General features: G+C 41.0%; 1 protein-coding gene across 2 annotated transcripts in view; it reads left to right on the top strand.

Moving 5' to 3' along the window:
- Positions 1-70: 70 nt before the first annotated feature.
- The window catches only part of RABL6 (RAB, member RAS oncogene family like 6), a 57,478-nt gene continuing 41,355 nt past the window's right edge, over positions 71-16,193 (top strand). The window contains exons 1-4 of one of the 2 annotated variants that reach the window (XM_026073361.1): positions 447-499; positions 4,612-4,652; positions 7,744-7,878; positions 13,485-13,532. In XM_026073361.1, coding sequence (XP_025929146.1) covers position 4,652; positions 7,744-7,878; positions 13,485-13,532 — 184 coding nt within the window. In that variant the 5' untranslated portion in view covers positions 447-499; positions 4,612-4,651. Of the gene's footprint in view, positions 500-4,611; positions 4,653-7,743; positions 7,879-13,484; positions 13,533-16,193 lie in introns of both variants that reach the window. The other variant, XM_026073362.1, reaches the window with a different exon arrangement.

Here is a 16,193-nt window from a genome sequence, read left to right as displayed (position 1 = left end):
GGCTGAGCCGCCGCACCGGCCCCACCGCCGCTCGCAGGAGCCCCCCCCGCCTCCCTGCGCCGCCCCAGCCCCGGGCCATGCCCGGCTAGCGCCCCCTCCGCCAGGCACGCGGCGGGGCCCCGGCTGAGCCCCCTTCCCCGCCGCGTCGCCCCGCCGGCGGGTCGAGCCCKCAGACCTCCGCCCTGCCGAGCCCGGAGGCCCCTCATGGCCCCACCAGCCCTGCCCCAGCCCTGACTTGCCCGTGCCCCCGCAAGCCGCGACCTTCCCCTATGCCCCCCGGCGCCGTCTTGCCCCTGAGCCGCGAAGCCGCGTCCCGTTCCCTGGAGGTGTCTGAAGCGCCGGTGGTGGCGAAGGTGGGGGACCAGGAAGATGTTCTCGGCCCTGAAGAAGCTGGTGGGCTCGGACCAGACTCCAGTCAGAGACAAGAATATCCCTGCAGGGCTGCAGTCCATGAACCAGGCTCTGCAGAGGAGGTTTGCCAAGGGAGTCCAGTATAACAGTGAGTTGGAGCCCAGCTTCTGGGGAGTCACTGAGGGGACAGAGCAAGCCCTGGGCGGGAAGCAGACCTCAGGAGTGGGTTCCACCCGGTGCCCAGGTGGGCCCTGTTTCCAGGGCCCCTGGGGAACTGTAAAATGCATATGCTATTCGTCTTGCATGGTGGTGCTTTTGCCAGTAGTCGTCCAAAGCCAAGTATGCAATTAAATGTCAGAGCATGCAGAAATGTGGATAGAGTAAGGGATGGCGAACTTCATGTTTTTGTGCCAGACCTAGGAAGCTGTGGTGCAACAGTGTCCCCAGTCAGCAGATGTCCTAAATGCCTGCCTGCCTTCCGCTGACTGTGGCACAAGAGAGAATTTTTTGTAAATCAATTTTAGCCAGTTAAAGCATCAGGAACGTAATTCCCCTGAGTGTGTGGGTGACCTTCTCTACAGCCCTGGATAATGGTATTTACAATTAAGCGCTAATGGTTATATGATAAGGGACTTTTGAAAAACTCTGCTCTGCCAGGCTTTAATAAAAGGTGAGTGATGTATGCCCTTTAACTACTTTCGTACATAATTTCATTATGGTTGTTTGTTTCTGCAACTGGTACATTTGCTCTTTTTTCACAGAACACTTTCAGAATTATTTTCTTTTCAGTATTGAGACTCAGGGTTGCGTTTTTCCCTTGAAGTTCAGTAAAGGTTATTTTTAGTACGGTGTTTCAGGAAGGCATTGCAAGTATGTAAAATACATCCCAAAGTAACAATTATGATACAGAGGACAGTGTTTATGTCATCCTTGCTGAAAATAGACATGCTCACACAGAGCACTGTGAGTATTAGCTTGTCTGTATGGGTCTGTGCAGGCAGTGAAGTCGGATTGCAGAAGAYAGAGATCAGCAGTTTGGAATAAGACTGATTTGTAAACATGCTACAGAATAATTTCTTTAAAGGCACACATGTTGGGGGAATAGAGATTATGCTATATCGTAATTTGAAACTGTACAGGAAGGGAAAATTTAGCACTTCAGAGTTTGGAGAGGGTTTTTTAGTGTTATCGTGATGGACTGCTTTTGATGTGTTTTTGAAGCTCTGTGCTTTAGTAGAGAGAACATTTGGTGCATTTATCCAGATCGCATCTGTTAAATATGCTAAGAATAGTGCTTAATTTAGAAAGTAGCATCTTAGCAAGCAGTCATGAATATGAACAGAAACACTACGTTACTGTTAAGGGACTTGATTCCTAATGAAAGATTAGGGGTGAGGATGAAACTATTATACCTTGACATAGAGCACTGCATTGTCAACCATATATCTGGAAATTTGCTAGTTAAAGACTATTGATCTCTGCGGAGGCTTTGTGGAGGCTACAGACCAGAACACATTCATGTGCTTCACTGTTAAATGTTTAAGATCGGGTAGCTAATGTCAGCTCCTTTTTCTTATATAATTTGAAAGTTGATTTTTGTGTTAGTGAATGTTTGTGCTACATACAACAAAGATCAACTGCATCTTGCTGGCACAAAAGTAGAAGGGGATAAATCTTTGTTGTGTGTTAACTGACCTGCATGTATGTATACCTTCTTATTATTAATACAGCAAGGCCAAAAATGCAAACAGCTAAGCTACAAACAGTAGCTTKGTTGCTTTCTTTCTCGTTATCAAAAGCCTCTGGAAAGCTTTTTGTTTTGTGCCCTGTCTTGACAGGATTTGTATTCTAATTACTGCTTTTATATCTACAGTAAAACGGCAGCTTTCTGTCACTGCCTTAAAGGAAGCTTTCCAATCTCCATAGTAACTCTTCCCAGTGTCACTATTATATAATATTTATAGGAGATACAGGCAGGCTTATGAAGGGTTTTGAAGTACCCTACACAGCTATGGCAGTTGATAAATAGGATGGGTTCCAGCATTTTGAGCTTATAGTCTCAGTTGAATGTAGGCTATGAAGGAATGTCATATACAAGCGCCATTGCTAAGGGAARGGCAGAGCTTCAAATCCTGTGTTACTGTCAATGCACCTTTTTTAGCAAATACGTGAAATTCAACGTGAAATCCAACAGGGGAGTGAAAAATGCTTTTTGTAGTCATCTTTAATACACCAGATCTTTAAAACCCTTTCTTTTTCCTGCAGTTGCATAGATATGTTTCCTTTACTGGTCATGAATTGCAGCGTGTTTCCTTACCAGAAATATTTGTAGTATGCTGAGATTGCCTTGGGTTGCTTTCTGATAAAGTGGGCAGCAAATGGACAGGACATGGGCCTTACTGCCTGGCTTTTGATGGTGGCCTGCTGTGGAGTTTAGAACAGGCTACGCTGTGCCAGCCTTCACGGCTGTCAAGTATCTTTCATAACAAAACAAACCTCTGTTTGAGGTGATAATGAAGACTGTGCGGTGTTTTAATGGCAGTGAGGATTRTAAGTGGTGGATAGCTTGCTCCTCTAAGTTGAACTGAAATGATTTGTGTTGATGGCCTCCCTTCCAGTCAAGTTTTCAAAAGGAAAACTTTTGCAGGGTGAGTAGGTTTAGATTTCTGATGAGAGCAAAGGCCAGTAATAGCCCTTGGCAGCAATCACTTCCTTAGCATGGGACATCACATTTCAAAACAAAAGCATTTTTATACTGCCTTCCCAACACACACACTCCTCATTTGCTCTCTCTGTCATCTGCATGCAGCTCTTCTGTTTTATGTACCATGCCCCAAATAACGTTGTAGTTGCCTGAGTACTATAGCAAGTACAGGGATTAAAAATGGTTTGTGCCACATTTGTGAAGGCTGAGATGTTTATGTGAGATCATGGTTCCTAGTATAGGGAACAAATCTGTTAAAACTCACTTCTTTTCTCCTGGTTGGGGTAGCCTGAACTTGGATTAGGTCTGCTACACTGCCAGTCAAATAACTGTGCTAGCCCAGAGAGGGTAGCACATGCCAGAGCAGGTGGGAATGGGCGGAGAGAGGGGGAGGCAGATCTCGTTCCTTTGGCAGCAATGCTCCTTTAAAGTGTCTTGGCAAATTACAGAAGCAGCAGGTTACTCAAACACGAAGGTTTATATAAAGGAACAATTACCTAAGAATGAAATGAACAGTTCTGGCTGGGTTACACAGGCAAGAGGATTTCCTGAGAGTTACCCGTTGATGATAACTGACAGGAACAAAAGACATGGAGCTGCTGGAGGTTCAGGTCTAGCTGTTCTGTTCCCCAGAATGTGGTATGCCTTTGCCTTCTGGGCTGTATTCTTAAAACTGTGTCCAGAGTGCACATCACAAAACAAAACCCGCCATGGAGCCCAGGCTGCTGTCATCATGATGAACATCAGTCTGGCCTAAGCATCTGGCATGCCTGATATTTTCGTATCTGAAGTACCAAACTCAGCATCTCAAAGAAATCCCCCAAATTACCCCCTTCTTTTTACTTTTCAGCCTAGAATGTATTTTTAAGGGACAAAACTTCACAAATATTCTGTATCCATTTTGTAAGCATTATAGCCTTTACTCCTATTCTGTTTTTTTTAGGGTAGTAGTTCCCAGCCTCTGATTGTAGTTTGAGAAATATTTTCATTCAGCGCTACTCCCAAAAGAAAGATTTTCTTTTTCCTGCTGCTTTCCATCTCCTCCTGTCTTCCCCTTTGTGCTGACATGGGTGTTTGTGCAACACATGGCAAACTTGAAGACCTGCTTTGACTGCTCTCTAGACCGTTCCCCTCAAGAAGTGTGCTGGGGATGTCTGCAGAGCAGGTCTGCTTCTTTTGGAAGCAGTGTCAGCTTAGTGTTTGAATTACAGCCTTATAGTCATGATCCCAAAGACCTTAAAGAGAATAAGGTTATGACCCTTAGAAGGGGGGTTATTATTGTAGACGTTTGGGGATCTTTGCTATGGGGTCTGAGATCCTTAGTTGTTGCAGTGTCCTGGAGGAATATGGCAGAGCTGGCAATTCCTCATTTCCAGCTGTCAATCTGAGACTTGCTCTCTGGACCTGTGTCTTCACCATTCTGCTTCTGTTTCCCTGTCGGCAGAATGAAAATTCCTGTTTTTCCTGACACTTTAACAGTATGAATGAGAAGTGATTTGTCTAGCTTTTTCCTCACATTTTTATCTATTTCCCCATCCCTACCCTTCTTCCCACAGATAATTGTGCTGTTTTTGCTACAAACCTGTGGCTGTTTGCAGTAAGTACTAATTTAACTTAWAATAAGGCAGCAATTGTATGTGTCCCATAGGTAACGGTAGTAATGTGAGACCCATACTATGAGAACCATAGTGGCTGGTTCTCCTTTCATATTTAGATACAGCCTGGGCCTGTGATTTACCTGGTGCTTGCTGTGCTCTGAAGCCCACTCAGTTGTTAGTGTCTTGCAAATGCCTGTCCTTGGGTAGACCTGCCCAAGCCAAAGTCCCAAATACAGATTTTTTTATTTTGCTAAAAATGATTTACATGRCCTATCTTATTCCTCTTTTGTTTTTAAAGGCTTTTTCTTTCTTCAGAAAAAAAATCAGTGAAAACTAACGAACTGTGTAGAAGGAAAGACATCCTAACATGGAAGGTGGAAAGGGCGGTTTAACATGTTCAGACTGAGCATGTGGTGCCACCAGCGCACTAAATTGATCTAAGTGTGAGCTGCTCAAAGGGGCGGGTGATCTCCCTGCTCCTGGCATGCCATGCTATACTAATGCCTTGCTGTTACTGCTCATGCAGCTGCGCACTTGAGCTACAGCGGGAAATCAGGTGTTGTGGAAAAGTAATTTGGGGACTAGTTTTCAGCCAGTTCAGTTCCCTGATCCGACTCCACATGTAGCTGCACAAGTAGTAGTGTTGGCACAGGGAAAGCCATGGGATGTATAAGATTGCCTCTTCTAGAGGTAGCTCCCACAAGTCATCTAGAAGTGACCCTGAAACTGCACCTTAAGAAACAACAGACAGCATAAATGATGAAGAGTCCATTTGTCTCTTGGAACTCCCTGTTTCAGTAGCTAATGCTATAATTTATGGGGGAATGTGAATTTTAAAATGTCTTTCTAAGGTAAGCAGTGAGAGCATTTCGAAAGTTTCAGGTTTTAAGGGGGGCAAATAGGTTCTTATTCTAACTATGCCATGGATTTGTTGCATTCATTAAGAAAAATCCAAGGAATCCTTCTTTGGAATTCCACACAGTACAATAGGAAATGCAAGAAATGCTTTGTTGTCTCTGCAGAGATGCTCTGGTACCTGTAAATGAAGTCAGCATGTAAATATTTTGTTCATTTTTGCCTTGATTATTGTTTTGCTGTTTTAACAAGTAACTTTTTAAAAGAATAAACAATAATACATCTTAGTGGATGAGAACAGAACAGCAACAAAAGCAGAGCAGAACTGCAATGCAAAATTGCACCAGGCAAAACTCTTCCCTGTAAGTTTTTATATGTTGTATAAGGCACTCTTGCTCTTAACAAACTTTTCCTGAAATGATGTGCTGGTTCTGTTTGTCTTGCTACATTTTGGAGGTGCCTGTAATAACTCCTGAGTTGCAACAAAAGGCAGCCTTGAGTCTGAGATTTCTTTGCCCAAGTGATGATGCACAGCCTAGTGCTGATGACTTGAATCTGCTATTAGATGTCTGAGCAGCCTGTTTTCTAGGGGATAACAGCTCCTGTGTATCAAATGCAAGTGTAAAATTTCTAGTTCTGTTCAAGTCAGCTGCACAACTCCCAATAGCCTTGTTGTTGCTACTTAAAACAAAGGTGGGGTGTGTGTATACACACATATGTAATATAACAGAAAACTTAGAAAACAGTACTTACTGTTTTCAGAAAGAACAAGGTAATAGTAGGTAGACTCTGGAAAGTCCACAGKACTGACTGCTTACAGAAATTGCTTTGCTGGATTGAGTACACTTCATGACACTGGTACAAGTGATACTCAGTGGATTCATTGTTTTCTCCTCAACAAGATATTCTGGACACTTCCTTTCCTTGGGATGAGTTTGAATGTATTTCTCCATTGACTCACTTTTCTTGTTGTGGCTATAGATGTATGTGAACAAGCTCATGCACATCATCGTAGTTCAGCTAAGTGGCCCAAGCAGCTGATCTGGAGGCAGGACAGGGGAAGTGGAGCCTTTCTGGCTTTACCTGAGACTGCAGATTTTGAGAATTCCTTCTGCTGAGTGCCACCAGTATGCTTGAACCTTAACCACAGTAAGAACTGGCACATGCTGCAGACACTGTCCCTCTAACTGAGGCATGGAGGATCCACAGAGATTCAGTTTCTCTTCATTTTATTTCAGTGTTATTTAAGCCAGCTTGTGTCTCCAAAAAGGCATGCTTGTTTTGGTTCAACTTAGCCTGTTTCTAGTGGATATAAGATAGACTGATTTTGGTTAAATTTGAATTGGACTGGGCCATCAACAGAGGCAGTTTGGTGAATTTATCAGTGGCAGTTTAAGATAGACCTCTGTGGATGTTAGCTACTTTGTCCCTTTGACAGAGACTGTGTTCCTCGAGAACTGCCTCCTTGTCTGAGCTAACCTGGGCTGTGATCTGGAGCAGCTGAAGAGTGATACATGGTCTTGTTCTGCTTCCCCTGGGATGCAGAGTGTTGTCCCAGCAAAAGAAAGCTGTGGGCAGCTGAGAGTGGTAACAGCTTAACTCTGCGGTAACATTCACCAGAAGCTGCCTCTCAGCTCCCCAAGAACATTCACAGACCTTTTGCGCCAGTGCCTTGGTTTAAATTCATGCCCTTATGAAAGCGGAGCAGCGCTTCTGAACAGAATACCCTGTCTAATTCAGGTCAGCTAAGAACTGGTCCTTGAGCTTTTAATGACATTGTGCAACAGGCTCTAGGAAAATATTATTTCCTCAAGGAAGGAGCAGTGTTTAAGGAGAAATGTGAATGACAGAGGGGATAATTGAAGGAGAAGCCTAGTATTGAAGCCTTGCAAAGGGATAGGGTGTGATGAAGTTGGAGTAAGGGCTAGATACAGGTGAGAGAAGGCAGAAGGATGAAACGTGAGCAGAAATGAGAGCAGAAAGTTAGCTGGCTAAAGCTGTGCAGAGTTCTGAAGACTCAGTCTTGATGTTGGTTCTTTGTGCTGAGCTAGTTTGTGTAGCTGAATGAACAGTAATTTTAACGATTGTGCCGCTTGTTTTTTAACAAACCATCATGCCTGTGTAACGTGAGAGAATTAATTACATGTGAATAATGCTTGCAAAATGTTAACATGCTTTTCCAAGCATTAGGTTTGTTTTAATGAACTTTCTTTATCTGCTTGCTCTTTTCCTCAGTGAAAATTGTTATCCGAGGGGACAGGAACACCGGGAAAACCACACTCTGGCACCGACTGCAGGGAAAGAAATTTATTGAGGAGTATATTCCAACTCAGGAGATCCAAGTCACCAGCATCCACTGGAACTATAAAAGTAAGAAAGGAGAGGGGTGGAGGGAGTGACGGTCATGGAGCRGTTGTCTGTGCCTTGGGGTAGAAGTTCTACTGCAGCCTCATTTGCTTCTTATTCTGTGTCTGTTTGGGAGAGAAAAGGGGCTCTCAGCACTCAAGTTATTTTAATTTATTATTCACAGTTTCTCAATTGTGTTTTTAATAACTTTACTCAAAAACTATATGTTGTAAGTACTAATGGATATGCCATTGGAAGCTGCAATCCTAGGAAGGTTTTTCATAGGTCATCCAAAAAATTTGAAATATTTGTGATATACTTGACATGTGAAAACATGTTTGTTATGGAAATCTGCCTCTGAGGCTAACTGTGCTTGGTGTTACTATGTTGTGTACAAGTGAATAGCATGGTGCACTCTTGTCTTTCGCTATCTGATCAAAATATAGACAGCATCCAGTAAATGATAAAAATGATGTTTTAGAAATGGTTGTAACAATAATAACTTTAGGTTGAGTTACTGAAGCACAGAAGTACCTTGTCAGTAGCTTTTTAAAGCGCTTGTTCACTTTGAGATGTGATTTTCCCATCTGCTGTGGCAGTTAAAGTGGCTGTGAAAGCCCTGGATCTAGCCTGGAGAAGACTCTGCAGGCATTGAAATTGCATAAGGCTGTGGTTCAACAGTGCAGTAAATCCAGCTTTCAGGTTCCTGATGAAAAATATCACAGCCTTGTGGGATGAAGTAGTGATTCAGCATGAACTTGCTCTGTAAGTCTGATTTTGCTTTAAAAAAATGACAGCAGTTTAAGTTTGTCATATCAAATACCACCACTCCACACCACTCTGACTTTATGCTGAATATGTACCCTCTGTCTCCCCACAACTGGAATAAAAGCATAAAGTTGAGGTAAACGCTGTATTGGGTGCTTTGGCTAATTCAGTGATCAAATTTGTATTGCCAAGTGATTCTGTAATGCACAAGTCTCATGTCAATGATCATGGAGCCGCAGGATGTGTCTGCAAGCAGGCCACCTTGGGATATTGTAATACCTATTGGCTTCATAGGCTTCAGCGCAAGGAGCGCGAGCACATACTGCTATTGAAGGTTCACAAGGTACTGGTAAAAGTTCGGGAGACTATCTCGTTCCCTTTTGAAGATAGGCTTCCACATTAGTCTCCTTTTTCTTGATAAAGGTTGAAAAGGTTTATAATAATGGCTAGCTCTGATTTACTTTGGATGTGGAAGAAAAAGAGGTTCAGGACCTGGCATTGAGCTAAGTCTTGTGTCACAGGTGCTCAGATACTTTGGCAGGGACTCTGTATTGCGATGATGCAAAGGTCTGCTCATTAACTTCTGCATTTCTTCATAAAGCACCTTTATTTTGGAGTACCATCTTCCTGCTGTTTTGCCTGTCAACTGGCCCAAGACATTGACAGATCTGCATTATTCATGCAGTGTTCCCCATCCGCAGCGACACGTCTGGCATATTGCATTTTAACTGTGGCATCCTTCCCCCACGCTCTCATTCCTCTCTTGGAATATCAGCACATCCATTACTGATGTGTGAAGGTAGAGCTTGAAAGTTGCTTGGATTATGGAAAGCATCTCCAAAAACAAGCTTGAATGCTTCAGTCTTAACAGACTTAGATAAAAGTATGGAATACTTCTTTCTCAGGTATCAAAATGTAAAGAGCATTCTGAATGTTAATTGTGACTTTCTGCAGTATCATAAGTAAAAACTGAAATGTTTAGTTTTCTCTCTAATTAGTGCCTATAATATAAGCATTGCTTGTAAGTACAGCACTGGAATTTGGCATTTGATTTTTTTTTTTGATTTTTTTTTTTTAGAGGCTAATTCATACCTAGTTGGTTTTGTGTACATGGACAGTTACATGCAGAAGGGTGTTGGAAGAGTCTGTTCCATGTGTAGAAAGATCTAGTCATCTCACCTGTTTCTGCATATTTTAGGGACTGCATTTCCTTTTACTGAGCTGAGATTTAGGCACTGGCTTTTTCAACAAGGACGTGATCCCAGGGTAGAAAGCAGCTAGATGTGAAGCTGGCCTTTGCTTCAAGTCAATAGTTGCGGGTTGGTTTGTTATTTCTGGTGCTGAGTTGTAATGTTTATGTGATACATTTTTGTAGGGCTTGCTGGTTAGTGTTGACAGCAATGTGTACATATGGGGATGGACTTTTCTCAAAGGTAAAGTGTGGCCAAACTAGTTGGAACATTTGGAAGACTGTACATGAAATTGTGCCATTCGCTTCTGTTTCTTTCACTTTAGAAAACTGGATTATTTTCTTACTAATAATTTCCAGGAAATTGCTGGCTGACCTCCTCAAAACTTATAAAAATAACCCCCTTTAAAATACTTCGTAAGGTATGTTTCCTGCTGTGAAAATTTTCCGTCCAAGACAGGTGGCGTGGGCACTCTGAGAAACTGGCTCAGATCTGATTACCATCCTGTTGGCTGAGTTAATCTGTAGAGGAGGAAGAAAGTTTATTTTGCCTGTGATCATGCTCTCAAGCTACCTTGAATAAACATTAWGAGGTAGTTGGCAGCAAATATTTACAGATATTAATTAAATTGCTGTCAAATGTTCCAGAATTCTCATATTGCCTGGTATTAGAAGATTAACATTTTAGATCTGGAACTTTCCCCTTGTAATATCTTCAGAAGTTTCATATTGGAGGATTTAATAAAGTTAAAGGAATTTGAGTTATATTTCACTGCTCAGAATGAACAAAATTTCTTTTCTGAGCCAACTGTCTTTGTAATGGATATTTTTTTAACTTTTGTGTCTAGGTAAGGAGTTACCGTTTCTGACTCTAATGTACAGTTCTTGGATTATGCTAGTCATCAATTTTATTCTTCTTCTGTCAGTCTCAGAAAGGGAGTCTGAAGTAAAAATTAGCAAATACTTTTGTTCAGAATACTTTGAAAGCTTTATAGATGAGCGTGTGGAATGACAGAGCTGCTCTGCTCTGTAGGATTTGTGACCCAAAATATGAGGTGAGTCATGTAACTATGAGAATAAATATGTCTGAGGATCTGTGAATTTTTATGACAAAGCCACCCATAAAGGCATAGTTTTTTATTTTTAAAGGATCTTTCTTGCAAATGGAGCCTTTTCACTTCTCTGCTGTTTTCTAGGAAAACAATGTCTTCTGTGCAACTGGCTACAGACTCCTTAGCCAAATAGCAACTGAGTAGAGGTTTCTCAGTGATTTTTATCCATGCAACAGGTTTAGGTTAATCCAAGTTATAGAATTAAAATGATGAATTGGCACTTTTTTTGCGACACGCCTTCAGAAGCCATTAAGGTGAAATGCTGCTCATACAGCTGTGTATGAGTCATAAGAAAACTAATGCAGCAGCGCTAAAGTAATTATCCTCTTGTGCGTTCCAGATAGTCAGGAATGAAGCTGGTGATGAAAAGGAAGGATTTGTTGTCTAGTAGCTAGCAGAAACACTGTTCCTAACMCAGGGGGGGAAAATAAAACATGGAAAAATGGTTTTCTTGGATCTTGTGTAGTCAAGTTCTTTGCTAAGTTCTGTCTTTCCCCTTAGCTAAAAGGGTGCAGAGCAGGTGTCTTCTTTCTACATCAAACAGTTCCACTCCTTGGCTGTCTAGAAGCTATACTGCCCAGCAGGACTTTAGTACTGCCTAAATTACTAGGAGAACAAACCATAACTGAGGGTGCACTTGCACTTGGTATTAGGATAAGAAGGTGGAGATCACTGGAGTCTGGGAGCAACATTCCAGTGCCAGGTACCAGGCCAWCTCCTAGGAGGGCACTGCACGTAGCCCACAGGATTTCATTTTCCAGAAAGGGGTTCCAACTTCTCCATAGAAACCCCTTCCTAGAAGTTACCTGCTTCTTCACAATGAAGCTGCCGGAAATAACAAGCTGCTTTCTAGGCTCCTCCCATGGTGCTGCAAAGTTTGCCATCTAAAAGAGAAAAATGTCTCCTGTCATCTTGCAGAATGTCTTGACTGTTGAGAGGAGCAAAAATTGACTTTGCTGGTCTGTCCGTCCCTTGTGCTTCTGGGACAGCCGCAGCACTGCCAGTCCCAGTTACGGGGTCTGAAGTTGGGGGCAGAACTCAAATAGGTTATCTGTGTCAGAGCACTTGCTGGGTCACGGTGCACCCTGAACACGCTGTGGACTTAAGCATCGCAGATCAGAGAGAGGAGTGCCTTACTGTGAGAGCTGGTGTGTGTGGATATCTGTTCATACAGCTGGGTGCCCAGCATGTGAGTAATGGGGTGTGGTCGCACTATAGCCCCATGTGAACTGATGATTTATGGAAATATTTAGGGACAGAAGGAATTTGAGAAGTGCAGTGGTTAAAGCAGAAGACTGCAAACCTCTGTATGCCTGTTGTGTACCATCTGGGCCTGTGAGGCAGTGGCTGACCCTGGGCAAGTGTCTTGTTCATCTTGTGCCTTGCTAGCAAATTGGAGGATTAAGTGGGAGTTGCTATGAGAAAAACAGCCTCTGATTTGGCTTTATGCATGACTGTAAAACAGATCTTTCTCAGGAAGTGGATGATCAAACTTTTTCTTTATTCATCTGTCTTTATAGAATTTTGAAATGTTTTAAGCCAACAATGGATTCCGTAGAAGAAATGTTTCCTGGCTTGACAATGACGCTTAGCTATATTCAGCAATGCTGTGATAGGAGATTATTTTCTACTTTGAGCCATTGTCTTCCTRCTCCATGGCTTATGTTCAGAGTTGCTCCAAGTACAAGCTTTTGCTTAGTACTTTATATCATGTCCCAAAAGCAGCTGTTTCTTGGAACAGCCCTGTGAAGATAAGACTGCTTGTTTAGATTCAGTGAGCAGCTTCAGTTAATTTATTCTGCATACAGCCTAAAAGTTAAACTGCTAGCTGTCAGTATCAGCAGTAATTTTTTTGTAGTTAGAATTTTGCTTGTCTTGCTTTAGATTTTAGCAACTCAAATCTCAAATCTCTACCTTGCTGTCCTTTACTTATGGACTCTGCAGCTCTTTAAGAGGCAAAATTGCTAGTAATATCTTATTTTTGTCAGAAGAATAAGCTAAAATAACTTGAAATTTGCAGAGAGAGTGGATTTCTGTAACCACAGGAGTGTCTGCCCCATTTGTCACATTTACATAGAAATATTAATAATATAGTTGTTCTTCTTTAAATATGTGTATTCCCATTGTTTTCAATTGCGTGCATTGCTTCTAGACTAAACTTTATTCTCCAAATTTAATTTACATCTATTCTGAAAGAAGAACATGGAAACTTATGTATGTTATGAAGAGAATCTAGGTGTAAGTTTTATAACATGCTCCAAATCTGACATAAAATTTGAAGGAAGTCTAACAATACCACTTACGGGACTAATAATTTTTAAGAAGTTCTTTAGAGAGCACAGTTTTGGTGTACATCTTGGTTCTTCAATGGCAGACCTTCTTTAAATTATGCTTTAGGGTTTTTTCTAACTTGCTGGGGAGTTACTTAGCGTTTCTTTTGATGTTGATTTGTTACKTTGGCACTATTTGCTTTGGGTTAGGCTTTGTGTGGTGGGGGACAGGTCGTCTTCTTCTTGCTGAAACCCTTTTTCTAACAATTTGTGTTTTTATTGTGCTTTTAGCCACTGACGATATCGTTAAAGTTGAAGTCTGGGATGTAGTAGACAAAGGTAAGATCTATAACTTCCTTTTTAATGCAGACTGATTGGTCTTTCTCAATTTTAATTAAAAGCTTATGTGGAGCTAAGAAATGCCTATTTACTTCCACTTTCTTCAGGAAAAAGTGTGTATTTATTTTTTGGGTGTTACCTTCTGAAATAATATCTTCCTGAAATAATAATATAGGACGGAGGAGTCTCCTATACTGGAGTCCATTTTTTGCAATCTGAATTTCAGATCAAACCCAGAATTCAGAAGCCGTTATTTCACATGCTCTGTGATGAATGCAATAGCCTGCTGCTTTGTGTGTTTAAATTGTCTGAACTGTATAATAAACTTCATTTCTTCTCCTTTATATTTTTATAAATACTTAGACAGCTACTGAGTTCTTTGTTCTGTTTATAAAACTTCTTGCTGAGCTGTTTTTGAAAGCAATAATATTGTTAAATTCATAAAATGTTATCTGCAGTGATTGATGTACACAGGAGGGAAGGATAGAAGAGAAGCTAATTACTTAAATCCACATAGGACAGAATGCAATATATTTAATCCAAAATCTTTTCTAAATGTTTAGCTGAGGAACGTAATAAGAAGAGTTAATACATTTTTCTTTAATTTTCAATTTTTCTCAGGGTATAAAGTTCTATTTCCTATAAATAATAAACATTTCTGAAGGCAAAATCTGAACACAGCGCAAAGGTGGAGTCTGTTGCTAAAAGAGGTTGGGGTTCAGATGTAAATGTTAGCAGCTCGTTCTATAGCCCCAAGTGCACATTCTTGTCTGTCGTCTTTTAAGAGGTGTTTTCTGCCTGACAGGCTCCTGGTTTAAAGCGCGATTATGGTCAGGAAAGCATCTTTACAAATGAGCACTTCTTGCTCTGCAGGTGTGCTCCTTGTTTGTGAGTTTCTCTTGGTCAAATCTGATGACTACACTAATGGAAACTTGATTTTATTTATTTATTTATTTATTTTATAACTTCAGTGTTATAACCCTTTCTGCAGACTTAGCTAGAACCTGTGCTGACACACGTATCCCCAGCAGAATATCTGAAGTGTGCTATCTTTAAGTGTACCACTTGTGCAACTTATACATGCATTAGCACCAAAAAAAAAAAGAGGGGGGAGGTGAGAAAGGGAGAAAGTAAATTTTTTTTGTGGTGTCTAAATCATATTAAAAATAGTAACAAAGGAAAGATGGTTAAAGATACCAGCTCTAGTTCAAGTTCATAATGGAGATTTTTAGGTTAGACCTGAGCTAGTAATTTTAATATAAAATCCTGGCTGATTTATCTTCTTTTTTTTTTTCTTCTTTTTTCTCTCCCTTCCCTTTTAAACACCACTCTTTCACAGTGTATATAAAACCTTACTTAGATCAGGATTACTGCTGAAGTTAGCTTGATTCTGGTTTGTCTTTCAGATTCTAGGATAACATGTGCAGGGCTGAAGAAAACCATCTGTTTTCTCACTGCCTTGCAACTTGGGTATGAATTGATAGTTAATTTGGGAATCACGTGGTTCCAACATTTATTTCTGTGAATAGCTTCTCTGAGCAGAATCATGTTCTGAACTAGAGACTTGTCTTTTTTTTTTTTTTTTTTTTTGACAGGACAGATCAGATTTGGTATGTGCAGATGTTGATAACAGCTCTTCTGGTACTGCTTTTATTTCTGACAGTGGGACAGTGGGACATGTGTCTGAAATTTGAAGGGACTGTTTTCTCTCCACTTCATATCCATATCCTCAGTCTGTTAAGATCCCTAGTTATGGACCACAGACATGTCCATCTTTATATAATATATGTATGCAATCAATGCAGTGTAAAAATTCAGATCATCATGATAAAACAAAATCAAATCCTTTCCCACTGACATAGCATTGCAGATCCTTGATAAATACAGCTTGCAAAAATGTGCAAATTAACCATTATGAACTTGTTCATATCTAAGTTCCATCTTAACATTATCTCATGACAGTTTTGTTCTTCTTTCTGTATGCTTAGGACAAAAAATCCTCCTGTGTGATGCTTTTGGTGAGAGTGACACTAACCTAGACTATAGACTTTTAGTAGTGAAGCATCCAGTGCTGCTGCCGCATAGTGCTGATAAGATCTGATCCTCCTTTTGTCCTTTCCTACAAGATCCTGGCTAATATGCGTATTTAGAGTTGTGTGGCATGCTGCATTTATTAGGCTGGATTTGAAACTGCCAAAAATGTATTCATGAACATGCATTTCAACATGCATTGTTTTCCAGGCTACGTGTTTTTTTTTAACCAGTGTTTCCCCCATTTTAAAAGAATTGTGCTTTGTCAGGAAAAATTGAGAACTGTATTTAAATTAAGGTATTTAAAAGTGTATATTGAAAGCCTGATGTTATTTTGCAATAAACTGATGGGGATGTAGCCAGACTGTCTAAAAAATATATCCATAAACTGCAATTTTCAACTTCAGTCTTGTAAAGCAGCTTCTGCTTCACTCTGCTGTGCAGTGCTGCCGTTCTTTATGTCTCCACGTGAATGTGCACAGGAGAATTTGGGAGAATTTTGTAAGCTGTGCCCTGAAGAACCTCACTTAGATTTTTGCAGTGAAGTCGAATGTGGTTTTACTACATAATGTTGTGCCTAGCACTTAGCAGCAATTGTGCCTCCCTGTCCTTGTTAGTTCTGCAGCGTGC

The sequence above is a fragment of the Apteryx rowi genome, unplaced genomic scaffold, assembly GCF_003343035.1.
Source record: "Apteryx rowi isolate R43461 unplaced genomic scaffold, aptRow1 scaffold_367, whole genome shotgun sequence".
Lineage (NCBI taxonomy): Eukaryota > Metazoa > Chordata > Aves > Apterygiformes > Apterygidae > Apteryx > Apteryx rowi.
Note: the sequence above shows the minus strand (reverse complement) of the source record. Positions and strands in the feature narration are given on the sequence as shown.